Source organism: Coregonus lavaretus, assembly GCF_964263955.1.
Source record: "Coregonus lavaretus genome assembly, chromosome: 5".
Taxonomy (NCBI): Eukaryota; Metazoa; Chordata; class Actinopteri; order Salmoniformes; family Salmonidae; genus Coregonus; species Coregonus lavaretus.
In genome coordinates this window covers 21,693,124-21,714,629 of record NC_139992.1, presented here as the reverse complement: position 1 = coordinate 21,714,629, position 21,506 = coordinate 21,693,124, and the positions used below count along the sequence as shown (strand labels likewise).

Here is a 21,506-nt window from a genome sequence, read left to right as displayed (position 1 = left end):
CTTTTGTCGATTTCTGTTTCGCTCCTGATTTGAGATTGAGAATTGTATTCAGTGTATCGCATAGTTTCGCCTTCAACAGATACCCTGCTTCCAGCATTCGCCATGCTGCCGCTGTCACTTGAAGGACACAACTATGGAGCGTCTGAGGGGACAACCAGAGTCAATTGAAAACCCATTTCGTAATACAGAATGAACAGATGATCTACCTTGCGCAAGATTGTGGAAATCTGCTAAATGTAAATAAATCAATGAACCACATAAAAACAAACAAGTTAAATGTTATAAAATATACAGGTGACATAGTGGGATAATTCGCATAGATGGCAGTAGCCTAATACATTTTTATTTGCTCCTAGGGAATTTTTATCTTGCCAAACATTGATTTTCAAAAGTTTTAATTAGGCTTCAGTAATATATATATTACCCAATTGTCATATTTTTTACGATTATGCTTCCGTTGTAAAATAAAAAATAAAAAATAATGATAAACTTTCATAGCGGGTTGGGCTGTCTATGGGTGATGCTCGTTTTTGGATAGAGAAGTTTCCAATACACCGGTTTGCCACAGGGGACGTCCAATAAATACACCGGTGTTTACTGACAAGACAAGTCAGTAGGATATAGGCTGGCATGGACGACCAGGGGTATTATATGAATAATATAATCAATTATACCAATTCAGGTGCTAATCAGAGAACAAATAGACAGTCGGAAAATAATTCATGGCACGGACCGGGTGATGCCAACCCTGATGCCAACGCTAACCCACCTGACAACGCAAACACCGACCCACAAACACAGCAGGATCCAACTCAGCCTCGATAGTGAGCAGGCTAGCCAAAATACATGTATCTTCATTATTTACTTATTCAGTAAGATAACTATGTTTTAAAATGTTTCGAGGGGACATTCAATAGTCATTCGGGATATTATGGATATAATATTATCTTCTTCAACTGCAGTATCAAAAAAGGGCGAAAAATGTGTCAGGCGAGGGTAGTCTTATGTAAAATTATGGAATATAAATTATTATATTAAATAGGTATACAACATTATATTCCCGCATACTGTAAGTTTCAGTTTCGTTTCATCCTCTGTTCCGGTCATAATATTCCAGTATTTCTGGTTCCCGTGACCGGGAAGGGATAGATGCACGCATGTGCACACGGACAAACGTTTTTGTTATTTTTGGGTGTACAAGAATAGTGTGTGCATGCATTAATGAGTTTCAGTACCACACCTCTAGTCTGGTAAACCCCCTTGGCACAGAAAATTATGAGGCTTATTAAATGTTTAAGTAGGGGGAGGCATTTACATTTCCCTCTCTCCTCTCTCTCACTCAGTTCAGATGGGTTCACCATGATACCACCCATTGAATGTTGACGGAGTAAACTACACATGAGTAAATCTCATTATAGCATTGTTATGATCAGTGGCGGCTGGCCGATAGAGGGCGCTAGGGCGCCGCCCCCTTAAATAAAATTATTTAAAAAAATAAAATAAAAAATAAATAAAAATAATAATAATAATAATAAAAACATCAGTATGTCAATATTTGTGTGTTTGAAATATGGAATGCACACAGTAATATGTGTAAGATATGATAGAAAATCATATTCGCAACCTTTCCTCTGCCTGTCAAACGCCTCGTCAGCTCTGGGCGATACAGAAAGTGCCCCGAGGAGGCGGGTCTACGTAGCAGTTAAGCCAATTGCTAATTTAAGATATGAATGTATGACATAAAATGTAGCTAATCAGCGATTTTAATTCGAATCCAAGGAGGGCGATTATTTTATCGCCCCAAGCTCGCCCCTGATAAAATAAGGACCGGGCTCCAGTGGCGCCATTTTTACTAGACGATAATGGCGAGCGCAAACGTTACTCCTCCAAGACCCAACCCTAACTCGGTGAAATCTCTCCTCCAAGATCCGTTTGAGAGGAGAACTTTGTCAGAGAAAGTTCGGGTGAAAGAGCTGGGCCCAGATCAACCTGACCTCTCAATCAGACAGCAGGCTAGCGAGAAAGGGAAGCAGTATATGCGCGGCTTCTCCCGTAGCTGGTACACCAGGAAGGCTTGGCTAGCTGGGTGCACTGATGCTAATGCTTTATTTTGCTTTCCGTGCTTGCTTTTTAAAACGACGGGGTCAGATTCAGCATGGACAGGTACCGGAGTGAGGGATATGAAGCACCTGTCAGAGAAGGTAAAGAAACATGAGAACACCAGGGCACACATGGACAACTCTGTAAAGCTAGCTGTATTAGGAAGGGTGAACATTGCTACGCAGCTGGATGACGGCCACAGGATTGCGGTGAGGAAACACAATGAGGAGGTGGATAAAAACAGGCACATTCTATCCAAAATTATCGATTGTGTGAAGTTCTGTGGGGCTTTTGAGTTGGCCTTGCGTGGGCACGAGGAGACTGACTCCTCGGACAACCCCGGCATTTTCCGGGGCTTAGTGGATTTTGTTGCCTCCCTCGACAGTGTGCTGGAGGAGCACCTGAAGACAGCTACCGTTTTTAAGGGCACGTCAAAGACGATACAGAACGAGCTGTTGGACTGTATGCTGTCAGTGCTTAAGGATTACATCCTGGAGGAAGTAAAGAGTGCTGATTTTATCGCCATTCAAGCTGACGAGACGACTGACGTTTCCACCCACTGCCAGTTGGTGCTTGTGATACGCTACATCGATGCTAAAAGTAACGTCCAAGAGCGTTTTTTCGAGTTCATTTTGATCGAGAACGCAACCGCCGACACCATCGCTACAGCGCTGCTGGAGAGGCTCAGCACCATACTCTCACATGGACAAAAGGCCAAACTTATTGCCCAGGCTTACGACGGAGCAAGTGTGATGAGGGGAGCCACCGGCGGAGTGCAGCGTAAAATAGTGGATGTGTACGAAAATGCGCACTACGTCCACTGCTATGCACATCAGCTGAACCTCATCATGCAGCAGGCTACTTCACGCATCCCCAGGATCGGCACTTTCTTTTCCGACCTTGCAGGATTTTCTGCTTTCTTCTCCAGGTCTCCCAAGCGAACCACCGTGCTTGACGAAGTGGTTGCGCATAGACTCCCCAGAGCCTCTACAACACGGTGGAACTTCCACAGTCGCGCTGTAAACACTGTGTACGAGTACAGGGATGACCTCCTAACGTGTTTCCAGACCATCAGAGACTCTGGGAACTTTGATGCCCCGACTGTCAGAGAGGCGGGGGGCTTTGTGAGGATGCTCGAAGACGAGGCTTTCTGTTTTTTCCTGGCACTGTTCCACAAGATCATGCCAAATGTGGACATGCTTTTCAGCCAGCTGCAGAAGAGGAACATCGACCCTGTCTTCATTAAAGCACTTGTCCAGAGGTTCACAGACAGCATGCTAACAATCAGGTAAATAACTATATTTACTATTGGCTGATAAAGATGTTGTTAGAAAGATGAATAGTTCACTTACAACAGTTTAAAAGCCTAAATGTGTCTGGTCATCAAAGTGAGTGATTATCATAGAGCCGTCACAATTATATTTGTTTTAGTATTTTAAAAGGAAAGAGAAGACACAATCAGACGTTGATAATAATGCAGGAAAGTACTACACAGTTTGTAATAATTATTCAGGTGTCCACCAGGTCAATTTCTAGAAGAGGCCTAGTTGTTATTGAAGATTAACTTTATTGCTAAGTGCACAGCAGAACAAAATGATGTTGCATCCCTCTCACAAATGTAATAGAAAAAGGCTTTAAAACGTAATAACATCAGTTAATTATGTACATCACAGGTTAAAAGCAGTTACTAGACATAGTTTGTGTGTATATACACACTATCTGTCTGTCTGTCTGTCTGTCTGTCTATATATATATATATATATATATATATATATATATATATATATATATATATATATATATATATAAAAGTCACTGGTTGTGTGTTGAGGGGGAATTACAGTGAGTTAAGAAGTCTGATTGCAAGTTATCAAATTAAACTTTATTTTTTGGACCCAGGGCCTCAATTCCCTCTTTGTGTGGGGACAGCGCATCTGACGAGCAGCAACAGCCCATCAAGCGACGGAGGATGCTGGGACCAGGAGAACAACAGAGGTTGGCTATAGAGGTAAGTTGTGATGTAATTGTCAGTGTTTCCCCCTAGAACTTTTTTCAGGCCTGGTAGTATGTAGCCAAAACCCTGAACAATCAGCACCTTGGTAATCATATACTTGAGTTGGACATAGGCATGTGTCAGTCAGGATCACTTGCATCAAAATAGCTTAATTGCAAATTAAAGCTGATGATGTATCTTTTACAGGTATGTGATACCATCCTAAGTCATGCCAAAGAGAGGTTCTCCTTCACCCAGCACCTCATCAGCGCAACACTATTGCACGGAGAGTTGTTCCCACAACACAGTGTGAAGTTCCCCGATACAGCGCTTGAAACAACCGTGGAGGCGTACCCCATGTTGAACAAGGCCAAGCTCAAAACCGAACTGTCCCTCATCTATGAGAACAGTGAGTTCAAGGCTTGTAGTGGTGCAGTGCCCCTGTACCAGTTCTTCATGGAGAACAACCTTCAGAGCACTTTCACAGAGACTGCCAGCCTCCTCAAGATCCTCATCACCACACCCATGACAACTGCTGAGTCAGAAAGGTGCTTCTCTACACTGAAAAGGATCAAGACCTTCCTGAGAAACAGCATGACACAGGATCGCCTGAACGCTCTGGCCATGCTCTCCATGGAGAAGAAACTTGTCAGGGACATTCCTGACTTTAATCAAAGGGTCATTGAGAGGTTTGCCACTCAGAAGGACAGACGGGCAAAATTCCTGTACAAATAAGATGACAGACACACACACACAGAGCAGCTCTGGCCGCATGTTTCTTTGTATATAGTTGACCTTAGCATAAAAAATCCAGTTATATATGGTACTCTAGAAAGTCTTAATAGTGTCTTTGCTAATATTACTGTATATATGTTGTTTTGTATCAATTAATTGTTGCAGTTCTGGAGCACATTAACAATTAGTCACATTTAGTATGATCATAAAATACTGTATGCTATTCTTCCAGTCAAAGGTTTGAGTTCATCCACTTGATATCCATTTCTATATTATACATCCTTTTATACAGTGTAAGATTTCCTATAAACTTTATAATAATTTCATGTTATTGTCCACTTTCCACTCTGTTCTGACAGCATGCCTGTTGCGTTGCCTGTTTACTACCAATGGTGAAAAGTTCACTTTAAATGCAAATGAAAGGCTTGGGTTTGTGTAATATGTTTTTGTGTAAGAATGCCTCAACTTTTTAATATTGGCATTAAATAATTACTGAATGTTTCACTGAGCACTGCTGTCCTGCAGTTTGTGTTAAAATATATCGCGATGGTTACAGGAAAAAAAAAGTATGGCACAGCCCCACCGAGAATATTTTTCACCAGCCGCCACTGGTTATGATATCTCTCCATCTATCCCTCCCTCCACCCCTCCATCTATACCTCTATTACCTATTACCCCTCCTTCCTTCCCTCCATCCCTCCCTCTAGTCTTGTTACTGGTAATAGTAGTAGTAATAAAATATTGTAATATACTCACCCTCCTGTCTAACCCTGCAGTGGTTCAGAAAGAAGAGGAGGACTTACAGAGATGGAAGGAAGTAAACAGACCTGGCCCTGTCCAAATCGCCCCAGAGAAGCTAGGTACACACACACACACACACACACATACAATCTTGTACAGCTAATCTTGTGGGGACATACAATTCAGTTCCATTGAAAATACTATTTTCCCTAACCCCTAACCCTAAACCCAACCCTTACCCTAACCCTAACCTTAACCTTAACCCTAACCCTAACCTTAACCCAAAAACCTAACCTTAACCCTAAACATAACCCTATCTCCTAACTCTAACCCTAAACCTAAACCTAATTCTAACCCTAACACTAACACTAATTCTAACCTTAACCATACACTCCCTAGAAATAGTATTTGACCTTGTGAGGACCAACAAAATGTCTGCAGTTGGTCATTTCTTTCCACACACACACGCACACATTAATAATATCATCCTCTAATACATGTATCTCTATAAGGTGGTGCTGTGTCATTGGCTGAGGCCAGGGAGAGGCAGCTGGTGGAGTTACGCCAAGCTAAACTGCAGAAACAGGTACTCCATCGTCACATTTTAAAGTAGAGACTTACTAATTAGATTATGTCCCAAGATATTGCATATACCATCCAACTTGTGCAATGTGCATGGCATGTAAAACACTCACATTCTGCTCATCTTTTGATGATGCCTTCTAAATAGCCTTTAACAGACAGTATGAGCAAGTTGTCTACTTGTGTTGTGTGTGTTAAGCTGAGAAAAGAGGAGATGGACCGGCAACGGAGACAGGCAGAGGAAAATGAGTATGAGAGGATGAAGGCTAAACAGCGGGAGAAGGTAAGAAAGGGATGGAGAGAGTGTTAGCACTGTACAAATAAATCACTTATTTATTATGGACATCACTGTATTGTTAGTTAGGTACTAAAATGTAAATGTAAATGTATTGTTTCTCTCTGTAATACCATTTCAAGCCAATAGAAGTCACTGCAGAGAGCTGGCACACTGAAACAATCCTAGATGTGGTGATTGAATGAGAGAGAAAGAGAGAGCAAAAGAGAGAGAAAGAGACATATCCACACCCATAGGAGAGTTTCCAGGAATCACATGTTACAGCAGAGAGCGCTGTTAGACATGCTCGGTCCTGGCCTCCCGAGTGGCGCAGCGTTCTAAGGCACTGCATCGCCCGGGTTTGATCCCAGGCTGTGTCACAGCCGGCCGTGACCGGGAGACCCATGAGGCGGCACACAATTGACCCAGTGCCGTCGCTCTAGCGACTCCTTGTGGTGGGCTGGGCGCCTGCAAGCTGACTTCGGTCGCCAGCTGGACAGTGTTTCCTCTGACACATTGGTGCGTCTGGCTTCCGGGTTAAGCGAGCAGTGTGTCAAGAAGCAGTGCGGCTTGGCAGGGTTGTGTTTCGGAGGACGCATGGCTCTTGACCTTCGCCTCTCCCGAGTCCGTAGGGGAGTTGCAGCGATGGGACAAGACTGTAACTACCAATTGGGGAGAAAAAGAGAGTCTTGCTCTCTCTGGAACAGAGGTTAATACTGACAGAGCTTTCCTACAATTTATTTTAATCACTTTGGTACCATTTTCACAAGTATGTGGTGAATTTTCAAAACTCATAGTACAAAACTCCAAACTGGTAACACCAGCCAGTCTTACATTCAAAACCTTTCATTGTGCATTTTGTTTGTAGACATCTTTCATGACACAACCATTGATCCAAAATATAAGTTTATAATGAGTACATTTAATTACCAAAACACAACATAATGATATCTTCTCAATTTAGTTATTTTAACAACCCAGTTAATCCAATAGCAAAAAAATATAAGATACATGTTTCAAAATTGCCATTTGAATTTAGTATGCTACAGTACTGTAAATTACAGTACATTACACTGTTTTCACATTAGGCAATACAGTTGCACTACCCATTAAAATTGTCTGAACATCACATTTTCATAATTTCTATCCCATGTGTGATCATTGAAAACATATTTCACAATGTAATCAAATGAAAGAAACATAATGTTTAGCAGGCACTAGTTTGCATCAAGCCTGTCTTGAGCATTTGGCCATAGGTTCTCATCGAAATCGCAGTAAATATCCTAATTTTTCATGCACCTGGGGAAAAACCTTTTAGCATGGCGAATCCAAGCCTGACATAGGTCTGGATTGAAGTCATTGCATGCCTCATCCATGGCCTGAAGGAGGGTAGTACGCTCATGGGGATCATCCACCTGTATAGTAATGGTATTGTATTTTACAGTATTGTATTGTACGTATTTATTGTAGTGGTCCTGTACGTGTCTCAGTTCATAAGAGCATGGCACTAGCAACCCCAGAGTTGTGGGTTTGATTCCCACTGGGGTCACATACCAAAATGTATTACAGTACTGTATTGGCCAATACAATTTTAATAAAGAAGTGTGAACCCCCACCCCCATCAAAAAGACCCCAGCAACTTCATTTTGGATACATGTTTACTGTATAGGGGATGCATTTCTTTCTTGTTTGGGACTTTCTGGATAATTGGTATTGTATTGATATTGTATTACTGCACTGTAGGAGCTAGAAACACAATCATTTTGCTGCACCTGCTGTAACATCTGCTAATCTGTGTACCCAACCAATACACTTTGATTTGATTTGATTGGTAACATACAGTACATCTCTGATCTTGTCAATATCTGAAGAAAAAAAAACTTATTGTGAAGTAAAATCATAATAGTCATCATCAAAGTAGTACATTCGAGTTTATATCATAATTGTTATGTTTCTACTTTACAGGCATACATTTTCAGTATATAGTTCTCAAAATCTGTAGTAGACAAACCAGTTTACATGTAAAATCTATAGGTTTACCAAACGTTTAAGTGATCATTAATTAAGAGCAGTTGGGTTAAGTAATAGTAAAATGTATTTTAACAAAAGACAAGAGAATCATATCAAAAGTAATGTGAGCATTGCATTGTGAAAGGCAATTACTTTATATGAACATGTATTGCAATGTGAAACATGTATTTCTAGATGAAACACTGATTTAATCTAGAAATAAGTGTAATACACTTATTCACAAGTTACATTTCACATCACTCTGCCCCGATTTACATGAATCACTCAACCATGTAAATTCAGTATTCAGACCCCTTGACTTTTTCCACATTTTGTTATGTTACAGCCTTATTCTAAAATGAAAAAAAAAAAAAATCCCTCATCAATACTACATAATGACAAAGCAAAAACAGGTTTTTAGAAATGTTTGCAAATACACTGCTAAAAAAAATAAAGGGAACACTTAAACAACACAATGTAACTCCAAGTCAATCACACTTCTGTGAAATCAAACTGTCCACTTAGGAAGCAACACTGATTGACAATAAATGTCACATGCTGTTGTGCAAATGGAATAGACAACAGGTGGAAATTATAGGCAATTAGCAAGACACCCCCAATAAAGGACTGGTTTGCAGGTGGTGACCACAGACCACTTCTCAGTTCCTATGCTTCCTGGCTGATGTTTTGGTCACTTTTGAATGCTGGCGGTGCTTTCACTCTAGTGGTAGCATGAGACGGAGTCTACAACCCACACAAGTGGCACAGGTAGTGCAGCTCATCCAGGATGGCAGCGTAGTGTCCAGAGCATGGAGGCGCTACCAGGAAACAGGCCAGTACATCAGGAGACGTGGAGGAGGCAGTAGGAGGGCAACAACCCAGCAGCAGGACTGCTACCGCCGCCTTTGTGCAAGGAGGAGCAGGAGGAGCACTGCCAGAGCCCTGCAAAATGACCTCCAGCAGGCCACAAATGTGCATGTCAGAAACAGACTCCATGAGGGTGGTATGAGGGCCCGACGTCCACAGGTGGGGGTTGTGCTTACAGCCCAACACCGTGCAGGATGTTTGGCATTTGCCAGAGAACACCAAGATTGGCAAATTCGCCACTGGCGCCCTGTGCTCTTCACAGATGAAAGCAGGTTCACACTGAGCACGTGACAGACATGACAGAGTCTGGAGATGCCGTGGAGAACGTTCTGCTGCCTGCAACATCCTCCAGCATGACCTGGTTTGGCGGTTGGTCAGTCATGGTGTGGGGTGGCATTTCTTTGGGGGGCCGCACAGCCCTCCATGTGCTCGCCAGAGGTAGCCTGACTGCCATTAGGTACCGAGATGAGATCCTCAGACCCATTGTGAGACCATATGCTGGTGCGGTTGGCCCTGGGTTCCTCCTAATGCAAGACAATGCTAGACCTCATGTGGCTGGAGTGTGTCAGCAGTTCCTGCAAGAGGAAGGCATTGATGCTATGGACTGGCCCGCCAGTTCCCCAGACCTGAATCCAATTGAGCACATCTGGGACATCATGTCTCGCTCCATCCACCAATGCCACGTTGCACCACAGACTGTCCAGGAGTTGGCGGATGCTTTAGTCCAGGTCTGGGAGGAGATCCCTCAGGAGACCATCCGCCACCTCATCAGGAGCATGCCCAGGCGTTGTAGGGAGGTCATACAGGCACGTGGAGGCCACACACACTACTGAGCCTCATTTTGACTTGTTTTAAGGACATTACATCAAAGTTGGATCAGCCTGTAGTGTGGTTTTCCACTTTAATTTTGAGGGTGACTCCAAATCCAGACCTCCATGGGTTGATACATTTGATTTCCATTGATAATTTTTGTGTGATTTTGTTGCCAGCACATTCAACTATGTAAAGAAAAAAGTATTTAATAAGATTATTTCATTCATTCAGATCTAGGATGTGTTATTTTAGTGTTCCCTTTATTTTTTTGAGCAGGGTATATTAAAAATAAATAACTGAAATATCACATTTACATAAGTAATCAGATCCTTTACTCAGTACTTTGTTGAAGCACCTTTGGCAGCAATTACAGCCTCGAGTCTTCTTGGGTATGACGCTACAAGCTTGGCACACCTGTATTTGGGGAGTTTCTCCCATTCTTCTCTGCAGATCCTCTCAAGCTCTGTCAGATTGGATGGGGAGCGTCGCGGCACAGCTATTTTCAGGTCTCTCCAGAGATGTTCGATCGGGTTCAAGTCCAGGCTCTGGCTGGGCCACTCAAGGACATTCAAAGACTTGTCCCGAAGCCACTCCTCTATTGTCTTGGCTGTGTGCTTAGGGTCGTTGTCCTGTTGGAAGGTGAACCTTCGCCCCAGTCTGAGGTCCTGAGCACTCTGGAGCAGGTTTTCATCAAGGATCTCTGTGTACTGTGCTCCGTTCATCTTTCCCTCAATCCTGACTAGTCTCCCAGTCCCTGCCACTGAAAAATATCCCCACAGTATGATGCTGCCACCACCAAGCTTCACCGTAGGGATGGTGCCAGGTTTCCTCCAGACGTGATGCTTGTCATTCAGGCCAAAGAGTTCAATCTTGGTTTCATCAGACCAGAGAATCTTGTTTATCATAGTCTGAAAGTCCTTTAGGTGCCTTTTGGCAAACTCCAAGTGGGCTGTCATGTGCCTTTTACTGAGGAGTGGTTTCCGTCTGGCCACTCTACCATAAAGGCCTGATTGGTGGAGTGCTGCAGAGATGGTTGTCCTTCTGGAAGGTTCTCCCATCTCCACAGAGGAACTCTGGAGCTCTGTCAGAGTGACCATTGGGTTCTTGGTCACTTCCCTGACCAAGGTCCTTATCCCCCGATTTCTCAGTTTGGCCGGGCGGCCAGCTCTAGGAAGAGTCTTGGTGGTTTCAAACTTCTTCCATTTGAGAATGATGGAGGCCACTGTGTTCTTGGGGACCTTCAATGCTAGAGAAATGTTTTGGTACCCTTCCCCAGATCTGTGCCTCGACACAATCCTGTCTCGGAGCTCTACAGACAATTCCTTCGACCTCATGGCTTGGTTTTTGCTCTGACATGCACTGTCAACTGTGGGACCTTATATAGACAGGTGTGTGCCTTTCCAAATCATGTCCAATTAACTGAATTTACCACAGGTGGACTCCAATCAAGTTGTAGAAACATCTCAATGATGATCAATGGAAACAGGATGCACCTGAGCTCAATTTCAAGTATCATAGCAAAGGGTCTAAATACTTATGTAAATAAGGACATTGTTTAATTGTATTTTTCAAATTTTGCAAAATAAATAAAAACTGTTTTTGCTTTGTCATAATGGTGTATTGTGTGACGATTGATGAGGGATAAAAAATAAAATAATAATCAATTTTAGAATAAGGATGTAATGTCACAAAATGTCTGAATAATTCTGCATCCACTGTCTTATTGCAGGTGCGTAGGAACATAAAAAAAAAAGTAGACTGCAGAAACATTGCACTTTAATGGATGTTTATTTGAAAGTACAGAGTGTCATGTGCAGGAATCTCTTCTCCAAAAGCATAATAATATTAATGCCGGGCCAAACCACTAGCCCTAAAGCACCACATGTAGTTTTGTGTTATTGGAACCCTGACTACTCTCCAACCCCTCTGGAGGAACAGTTCTGTTTGATGTCTCACCACTGGCATCAGCCCAAGAACAACAAACATGGCACAACAACACACTTGGAGAACTGTACAATGCAAACATGTAGAAACACTACAGACAGTGGGAGCACGGTGGAGTCATGGGTAGAGAGAGGAGAGGAGGTTACAGAGAACAGATTATCAGACCCTAGAGAGAGAGATTGGGCTAGAGATGGGACAGAGACGGTGACAGAGGATAGGACAGAGGATGAGGACAGTAATAGTCAGACCAGGACAAACAAACTGGACTACTCCTCCGTTAAACAGCATCGTGCTGTGGGGAGAATCAGGAGTGTCTGCAGAAATCATTAACAACACAACACCACATCTCCATTACAAAGCTGTAATGTGTGTGTGCGTGGGCATATTCTTCAGGACGACAGAGCAGTTCCTTAAGAGGGTGGAGAGGTCAGATGCAGCTCCAGGCATCGACTAGTGCCTCACACACATCACCCTTGGTAAGACTGCTGTGTGTGTTACTGTGTTTTTGTGTGTGTGTGTATCCTCGACAGGGCCCTGGGTTCAGGCCTGTCTCTCAGAGCTGTGGCTGTGAGGCCAGGGGTAATTTACACCAATGGATTCGTCTGATCCGTTAATAAATATGCTCTGGAGCTCTCATCGACTGGGGTGGAGTGGTGATAAACTCAGCCCCAGAACGGTTGGTCCAGCCCAGCCTGGGGAGAGGACCACTACTATTATCCACTGGTCAGAGCCAGAGGACACTGTGTGTGTGTGTGTGTTTGAGAGAGAGAGAGAGAGAGAGATATAGCCAGGGCATAGAGGGGCTTTAGAGGGTATGATTGAATTTGAGTAAGTGTAAATAAATACGCACTAGAAACCGTGCAATTTCTGTCTCTATCTCCCTTAATCTCTGTGTCTGTCCTTCTTTCTTTACCCTCACACTCCTCCTAGCTGTCTCTCTCTCTCTCTCTCTCTCTCTCTCTCTCTCTCTCTCTCTCTCTATCTCTCTCTATCTCTCTCTCTCTCTCTCTCTCTCTCTCTCTCTCTTCTCTCTCTCTCTCTCTCTCTCTCTCTCTCTCTCTCTCTCTTTCTCTCTCTCTCTCTCTCTCTCTCTCTATCACCCCCCTCTTTTCATAATTTGATGGTTAGAGGAATGGAGTTAGTGGGCTGAGACGCTCACAGAGTTCAAGGGACTTCCCAGAGTTCACAGAAAGTACAGAGAGATGGATAGAGACATAGAAAGAGAGCGAGAAAGAGAGAGAGAGATGAAGAGAGAGAGAGAGAGAGAGAGAGAGCAGGAGTCTGCAGACAGACCAAGGGTGGAATAACCTGCATAGTTCTGGTGAAAGTACCTGGAAGGAAGCCAGGCTGTCAGCCAACGAGAGACGAGGATGCAGGAAGACCTACCAATCACAGAGGTCATCCATGGTATGTCATCCAGGTTGCTATGTCAACCAGCTCCAGAACAACCAATCAATCTACCTTGAGAGGAATGAGTGATAGACCACAAGCCATCATAGCTTAATGTGTGTAACATACTATTATTAGCATGTAGTGTGCTAATAATAGTTTTGTTGATGTCTCCTTTCAGCGCTAGCCTGGTTTCAGAGGTGTTGTGTCGTGGTGATGCTGCAGACAGCAGACAGGGAAGAGCAGGAAAGAAGGGCCCCAGGGCAGGGTTTAAGTATGTGTTGTTAGGGAGGGGTTTCATACTGTACCGACTGACCACAGTGTTATGTGGCAACTGACATTTTTGTTGAAATCGCACACGCAGCTCCTGTGGTAGATAGACAGATGGACAGACACATAGACAGACAAAGGAAATGTTATCTTGTGTGGCTTTTCTCACTGTTGTACAAATTACTCTCTTTTCCATTAGAGTTAGCAGTGCCAGAAGGGAGAGAGCGAGAGAGAGAGAGAGAGAGAGAGAGAGAGCGAGAGAGAGAGAGAGAGAGAGAGAGAGAGAGAGAGAGAGAGAGTGAGAAACAGGACAGGGAGAGAGTGTTACCAGAAGAGAAAGGAGGATTCCTCTCACTGACAGAAAGTGTAGGATAACCAAACATAATAGTAACATCACTACAGTAGGTACAACACCCTTGTCAGCTCTGTGGAGACATACAGACAGACAAACAAACAAAGTAATGTGTGTAGTAGTAGAGATCCTACATTCTATTAATATATTATCTGCTGGTTTTCTCTGAGAACATGGTACACTCTTAAAAAAAAGGTGCTATCTAGAACCTAAAAGGGTTCTTCGGCTGTCCTCATAGGATAACCCTTTAAATAATAATTTCTGGTTCCTGGTAGAACCATTTTGGTTCAAAGTAGAACCCTTTTTGGTTCCATGCAGAACCCTTTCCACAGAGGGCTCTACATGGAACCCAAAAGGATTGTACCTAGAACCAAAAAGGGTTCTCCTCTGGGGACAGCCAAATAACCATTTTGGAACCGTTGTAGTGAAGGAGTGTCAGGATGTATGTGTGTGTTCCTGCTTCACTCTACTGAACTAGTCCTCTGGAGGTACTCCAGACTACAGTACTGGATCTCTCCAAGCTAAACCAACGTCACAGACCCAGCGATCAAAGCCTCCGAACAGGAGGGGGGAGAGCAGGGGGAAGAGAGTGTGGTTGATGTGGTCTCTACAGCGTTACTGGGGGATTTGTTGTTCTTTCAGAGATGGTTCCTTAAAGCAGATTAATATTCCTCATATCCTCTAGTGAGGAGTGTGTGTGTGCATTCCCTAGAGGAGTCTGAGGTCAGAGAACAGAGATAGTGTCAAAGTGTATGCGGTAGGCGAAGTCGAGAGCAGGACACCGAGCTACTGGCAGATACTTTACTGGATACAGTGCAAATCCAAAGTACAAAGGCAACCTCATACGGAGAGGAACGATACAACCCGCACACATGGGCAACTGCCGAAAAGACCAAAATTACGCACAATACACAATGAGAAACAGAGGGTTATAAAGGGAACACAATAAAACATAATGGGAAACAGGTGTAAACAATAAAGACCAAACAAGACAAACACCGAAACATAGATCGGCAGCAGCTAGTACTCCGGGGACGACGAACGCCGAAGCCTGTCCGAGCAAGGAGGAGGAGCAGCCTCGGCTGAATCCGTGACATTACCCCCCCCCCTTGACGCGCGGTACCAGCCGTGCGCCGACCCCGGCCTCTGGGACGGCCAGGAGGACGCGGAGCAGGGCGAGTCGGATGACTCCGGTGGAAATCCCTCAACATGGAGGGATCTAGGATGTCCCTCCTAGGGACCCAGCACCGTTCCTCCGGACCGTACCCCTCCCACTCCACGAGATACTGCAGGCCCCCCATCCGACGCCTCGAATCCAAGATGGAACGGACTGAGTACGCCGGAGCCCCCTCGATGTCCAACAGGGGCGGAGGAGCCTCTCGTACCTCACTCTCCTGGAGTGGACCAGCTACCACCGGCCTGAGGACAGACACATGGAACGAGGGGTTAATGCGGTAATTAATGGGCAGTTGTAACCTATAACATACCTCGTTCAATCTCCTCAGGACTTTAAATGGCCCTACAAACCGCCGACCCAGCTTCCGGCAGGGCAGAAGAAGGGGCAGGTTTCGGGTCGAGAGCCAGACCCGATCTCCCCGTGCATACACCGGAGCCTCACTGCGGTGGCGATCGGCGCTCGCCTTTTGCCGCCTGATCGCTTGCTGTAGATGGACATGCGCAGCGTTCCAGGTTTCTTCTGAGCGCCGAAACCACTCGTCCACCGCAGGGGCTTCGATCTGGCTCTGATGCCAAGGTGCCAGGACCGGCTGATAACCTAGCACACACTGAAAAGGCGTAAGGTTAGTTGAGGAGTGGCAGAGTGAGTTTTGGGCTATCTCTGCCCAGGGGATATATTCCGACCACTCCCCCTGCCGGTCCTGCAATAGGACCTCAGAAACCTACCCACATCCTGGTTCACTCTCTCCACCTGCCCATTACTCTCGGGGTGAAAACCTGAGGTAAGGCTAATCGAGACCCCCAGACGTTCCATAAACGCCCTCCAGACTCTAGAGGTGAACTGGGGACCCCGATCAGACACTATATCCTCAGGTACCCCGTAGTGCCGGAAGACGTGTGTAAACAGGGCGCCAGCAGTTTGTAGGGCTGTAGGGAGACCTGGCATAGGAATGAGACGGCAGGCCTTTGAAAACCAATCCACAACGACCGAGATCGTTGTGTTCCCCTGGGAGGGGGGAAGGTCCGTGACAAAATCCACCGAGAGGTGAGACCACGGTCGTTGTGGAACGGGTAGGGGTTGTAATTTCCCTCTGGGTAGGTGTCTAGGCGCCTTACACTGGGCGCACACCGAGCAGGAGGAAACATAAACCCTCACGTCCTTAGCTAAAGTGGGCCACCAGTACTTTCCACTAAGGCAGTGCACTGTCCGACCAATACCAGGATGGCCAGAGGAAGGTGACATGTGAGCCCAATATATTAATCGATCACGAACCTCGAGCGGCACGTACTTCCGACCCTCTGGACACTGTGGGGGAGTAGGATCGGTACGTAACGCCCGCTCGATGTCCGCATCAACCTCCCATACCACCGGTGCCACCAGACAAGACTCCAGAAGTATGGGAGTAGGCTCAATGGACCTCTCCTCTGTGTCATATAGTCGGGACAGGGCGTCTGCCTTAGCGTTCTGTGACCCTGGTCTATAGGTGAGCGTAAATACAAATCGGGTGAAAAACATAGCCCACCTAGCCTGGCGAGGGTTCAGCCTCCTCGCCGCCGGATGTACTCCAGGTTACGATGGTCAGTCAAAATGAGAAAAGGGTGTTTAGCCCCCTCAAGCCAATGCCTCCACACCTTCAGGGCTTGCACCACAGCTAACAGCTCCCTGTCCCCCACATCATAATTGCGCTCCGCTGGACTGAGCTTCTTAGAAAAGAAAGCACAGGGGCGGAGTTTAGGTGGCGTACCCGAGCGCTGAGACAGTACAGCACCGATCCCAGCCTCGGACACATCCACCTCAACTTGGAACGCCAAAGAGGGATACGGATGTGCCAGCACCGGAACTGAGGTAAACAGGTCCTTCAGATGCCTAAAAGCCCTGTCCGCCTCAGCCGACCATTGCAGACGCACCAGACCCCCCCTTTAGCTGGGAGGTAATGGGAGCTGCTACCTGCCCAAAGCCCCGGATAAACCTCCGGTAGTAATTGGCAAAACCCAAGAACCGCTGCACCTCCTTCACCGTGGAGGGAGTCTACCAATTGCGCACGGCTGAAACACGGTCAATCTCCTTCTCCACCCCTGACGCGGACAACCGGTGTCCCAGGAAGGAGATGGACTCCTGGAAGAACAGACATTTCTCCGCCTTTGCATACAGGTCATTCTCCAACAGTCTACCAAGCACCCGACGAACCAGGGACACATGCTCTGCGCGGGTAGCGGAGTATATTAGAATGTCATCAATATACACCACTACACCCTGTCCATGCAAGTCCCGGAAAATCTCATCCACAAACAATTGGAAGACTGAAGGAGCATTCATTAAACCGTATGGCATGACGAGGTACTCATAGTGACCCAAGGTGGTACTGAATGCTGTCTTCCACTCATCTCCCTCCCTAATGCGCACCAGGTTGTACGCGCTCCTGAGATCCAATTTTGTGAAGAATCGCGCCCTGTGTAATGACTCTGTCATACTAGCAATCAGAGGGAGAGGATAGCTGTATTTGATGGTGATCTGATTGAGACCACGGTAGTCAATACACGGGCGTAAACCCCCATCTTTCTTCTTCACAAAAAAGAAACTTGAGGATGCAGGGAAAGTGGACGGCCGTATGTATCCCTGTCTCAGCGATTCGGCGACATATGTTTCCATAGCCGCCGTCTCCTCCTGAGACAGAGGATACACATGACTACGGGGAAGCGCAGCGCCTACTTGGAGGTTTATTGCACAATCCCCCTGTCGATGGGGTGGTCATTGAGTCGCCTTCTTTTTACAGAAGGCGAGAGCCAAATCGGCATATTCAGGTGGAATGTGCATGGTGGGAACTTGGTTCGGACTTTCCACCGTCGTGGCCCCTACGGAAACACCCACACACCTCCCGACACACTGATCAGACCATCCCTTGAGAGCCCTCTGTTGCCATGAAATGTTGGGGTCATGAGATGTCAACCAGGGAAGCCCCAACACCACGGGAAACGCAGGAGAGTCAATCAAATACAAACGAATTATCTCCTCATGGCCCTCCTGCGTTTTCATCCTGAGAGGCGCCGTGACCTCCCTAATCAACCCAGACCCCAAAGGGCGGCTATCTAGGGCATGGATAGGGAAGGGCACATCCACTGGAACAATAGGAATCCTTAACTTATGGGTGAACTGGCGATCGATAAAATTCCCAGCTGCGCCTGAATTCGACTAGCGCCTTATGCTGGGAATGAGGAGAAACCTCGGGAAACACAACTTTAATACACATATGCGCAACAGGGAGCTCTGGGTGAGTTGGGCGCCTACTCACCTGAAATGACTCATCAGTGCGCGGCCTACTGCCTCGATTCCGAGGAGACCCTCCCCAGCACCGACCAGCAGTGTGTCCTCTGCGGCCACAGTTGGTGCAGGGGACGGCCTCTCTCCTGGTCTCTCTCCTAGTACCAGCACCTCCGAGCTCCATAGGGGTCGGCTCGGAAGTGCTGGGGGATGGAATGGACGGCCCCGAGTCCGGACGTCCGCAGGTAGCCAACAGGGTGTCCAGGCGAATTGACATGTCCACCAGTTGATTGAAGTTTAGGTTGGTGTCCCTGCAGGCCAATTCCCGACGCACGTCCTCCCTCAGGCTACATCTGTAGTGGTCGATGAGGGCCCTCTCATTCCATCCCGTGTTGGCAGCCAGCGTCCGGAAGTCCAGTGCGAACTCCTGCGCGCTCCTCTTCCCCTGTCGGAGGTGGAATAGACGCTCACCCGCCGCTTTACCCTCTGGTGGATGATCGAATACTGCCCTGAAGCGGCGGGTGAACTCCGCATAGTTGACAGTAGCAGCGTCTATTCCCCCCCACTCGGCGTTGGCCCACTCCAGCGCCTTGCCAGACAGACAGGAGATGAGGGCGGACACACTCTCGTATCCCGAGGGCGCCGGGTGGATGGTTGCCAGGTAGAGTTCCACCTGGAGCAGGAAACCCTGACACCCGGCAGCTGTGCCATCATAAGCCCTCGGGAGCGAGAGCCGAATCCCACTGGACCCCGGAGATGAAGCGATGGGCATAGCTGATGGTGGTGGTATCGTCGGAGGAGGTGTAGGCAAACCTCTTCTTTCCCATCGCTCCATGGTGTTCACCACCCGTTCCATGGCGGTGCCGAGAGCCTGGATCATGGCCGCTTGTTGTTCTACGCGCTCTTCCATTGATCCAGCTGGCACCGCCGCTCCTGCTGACTCCATGTCTTATGGTGCGTAATTCTGTCAAAGCGACGTGTATGCGGTAGGCGAAGTCAAGAGCAGGACACCGAGCTACTGGCAGATACTTTACTGGATACAGTGCAAATCCAAAGTACAAAGGCAACCTCATACGGAGAGGAACGATACAACCCGCACACATGGGCAACTGCCGAAAAGACCAAAACAATTATGCACAATACACAATGAGAAACAGAGGGTTATAAAGGGAACACAATAAAACATAATGGGAAACAGGTGTAAACAATAAAGACCAAACAAGACAAACACCGAAACAGTAGTACTCCGGGGACGACGAACGCCGAAGCCTGCCCGAGCAAGGAGGAGGAGCAGCCTCGGCTGAATCCGTGACAGATAGAGAGAAAGCCTGACTCCAGAACACAACATACTGTATCCTATCAACTCCACCCCCCCACATTTGGGGGACTTAACTATTTTTTATTATCAAAACATGTATTTATTATATTTTATTTTGTAAATATCTTTGTTTTGCTTGGAAAAATTTTTTTTTCTTCAATTATCGGCATTTAATACCATTGACAGCCATTACAAATAACCATCCCACTATAGGAAAGTGGGAGCTAAAGGTTCATGGTCCCCCAGACTACCCGCCACACCTCCCCCAGAACACCCCACCCTCTTCAGCATACTACCCTCTTCCTTGTGTTCCTCTCCTACAGGCCAGAGCCCAGGAGTACAGGGAGGGGATGAGAGAGGAGGAGAACACAGCTTCTTCAGACAGCTGAAGAAGGGGGAACAGAGGATGAAGGTACCTTGTCAAATATACATCTGCGTTTCTAATTTATTGTACATTTACAATGATATAAGGATATGGTCAATAACACGATGGTTTTATCCAAAATTACTTACAGTTAACACACATATGTTGACTATACACTACCGGTCAAACGTTTTAGAACACCTACTCATTCAAGGGTTTTTCTTTATTTTTTACTATTTTCTACATTGTAGAATAATAGTGAAGACATCAAAACTATGAAATAACACATATGGAATCATGTAGTAACCAAAGAAGTGTTAAACAAATCAAAATATATTTTATATTTGAGATTCTTCAAATAGCCACCCTTTGCCTTGATGACAGCTTTGCACACTCTTGGCATTCTCTCAACCAGCTTCATGAGGTAGTCACCTGGAATGCATTTTAATTAACAGGTGTGCCTTGTTAAAAGTTAATTTGTGGAATTTCTTTCCTTCTTAATGCCTTTGAGCCAATCAGTTGTGTTGTGACAAGGTAGGGGTGGTATACAGAAGATAGCCCTATTTGGTAAAAGACCAAGTCCATATTATGGTAAGAACAGCTCAAATTAGCAAAGAGAAACGACAGTCCATCATTACCTTAAGACATGAAGGTCAGTCAATACGGAAAATCTCTAGAACTTTGAAAGTTTCTTCAAGTGCAGTCGCAAAAACCATCAAGCGCTATAATGAAACTGGCTCTCATGACGACCGCCACAGGAATGGAAGACCCAGAGTTACCTCTGCTGCAGAGGATAAGTTAATTATAATATATAATAATGTAATATGCCATTTAGCAGACGCTTTTATCCAAAACGACTTACAGTCATGCGTGCATACATTTTTGTGTATGGGTCCCGGGGATCGAACCCACTACCTTGGCGTTACAAGCGCCGTGCTCTACCAGCTGAGCTGCAGAGGATCACATTAGAGTTACCAGCCTCAGAAATTGCAGCCCAAATAAATGCTTCACAGAGTTCAAGTAACAGACACATCTCAACATCAACTGTTCAGAGGAGACTGTGTGAATCAGGCCTTCATGGTCGAATTGCTGCAAAGAAACCACTACTGAAGGACACCAATAAGAAGAGGAGACTTGCTTGGGTCAAGAAACACGAGCTATGGACATTAGACTGGTGAAAATGTGTCCTTTGGTCTGGAGTCCAAATTGGAGATTTTTGGTGAACGGATGATCTCCGCATTTCTCTCTCTCTCTCTCTCTCTCTCTCTCTCTCTCTCTCTCTCTCTCTCTCTCTCTCTCTCTCTCTCTCTCTCTCTCTC

The 21,506-nt window shown here is 45.9% G+C and overlaps 2 protein-coding genes across 2 annotated transcripts in view; one reads left to right on the top strand and one right to left on the bottom strand.

The window, feature by feature from the left end:
• Nucleotides 1-118, bottom strand: part of LOC311129700 (dnaJ homolog subfamily C member 15-like) — a 10,018-nt gene extending 9,900 nt beyond the window's left edge. Inside the window, exon 1 of the mRNA XM_084162107.1 lies at nt 1-118. This exon is cut by the window's left edge and continues 4 nt beyond it. Coding sequence (XP_084018233.1) covers nt 1-104 — 104 coding nt within the window. The 5' untranslated portion in view covers nt 105-118.
• Nucleotides 119-718: 600 nt separating this feature from the next.
• LOC311129977 (epithelial-stromal interaction protein 1-like) lies at nt 719-20,290 on the top strand. The gene is made up of 5 exons (XM_084162549.1): nt 719-824; nt 5,605-5,688; nt 6,082-6,155; nt 6,351-6,434; nt 20,147-20,290. Exons 1-5 carry the CDS (start codon nt 740-742, stop codon nt 20,210-20,212), a joined length of 393 nt encoding a protein of 130 aa, XP_084018675.1. The 5' UTR covers nt 719-739; the 3' UTR covers nt 20,213-20,290.
• The last annotated feature ends 1,216 nt before the right edge of the window (nt 20,291-21,506 follow it).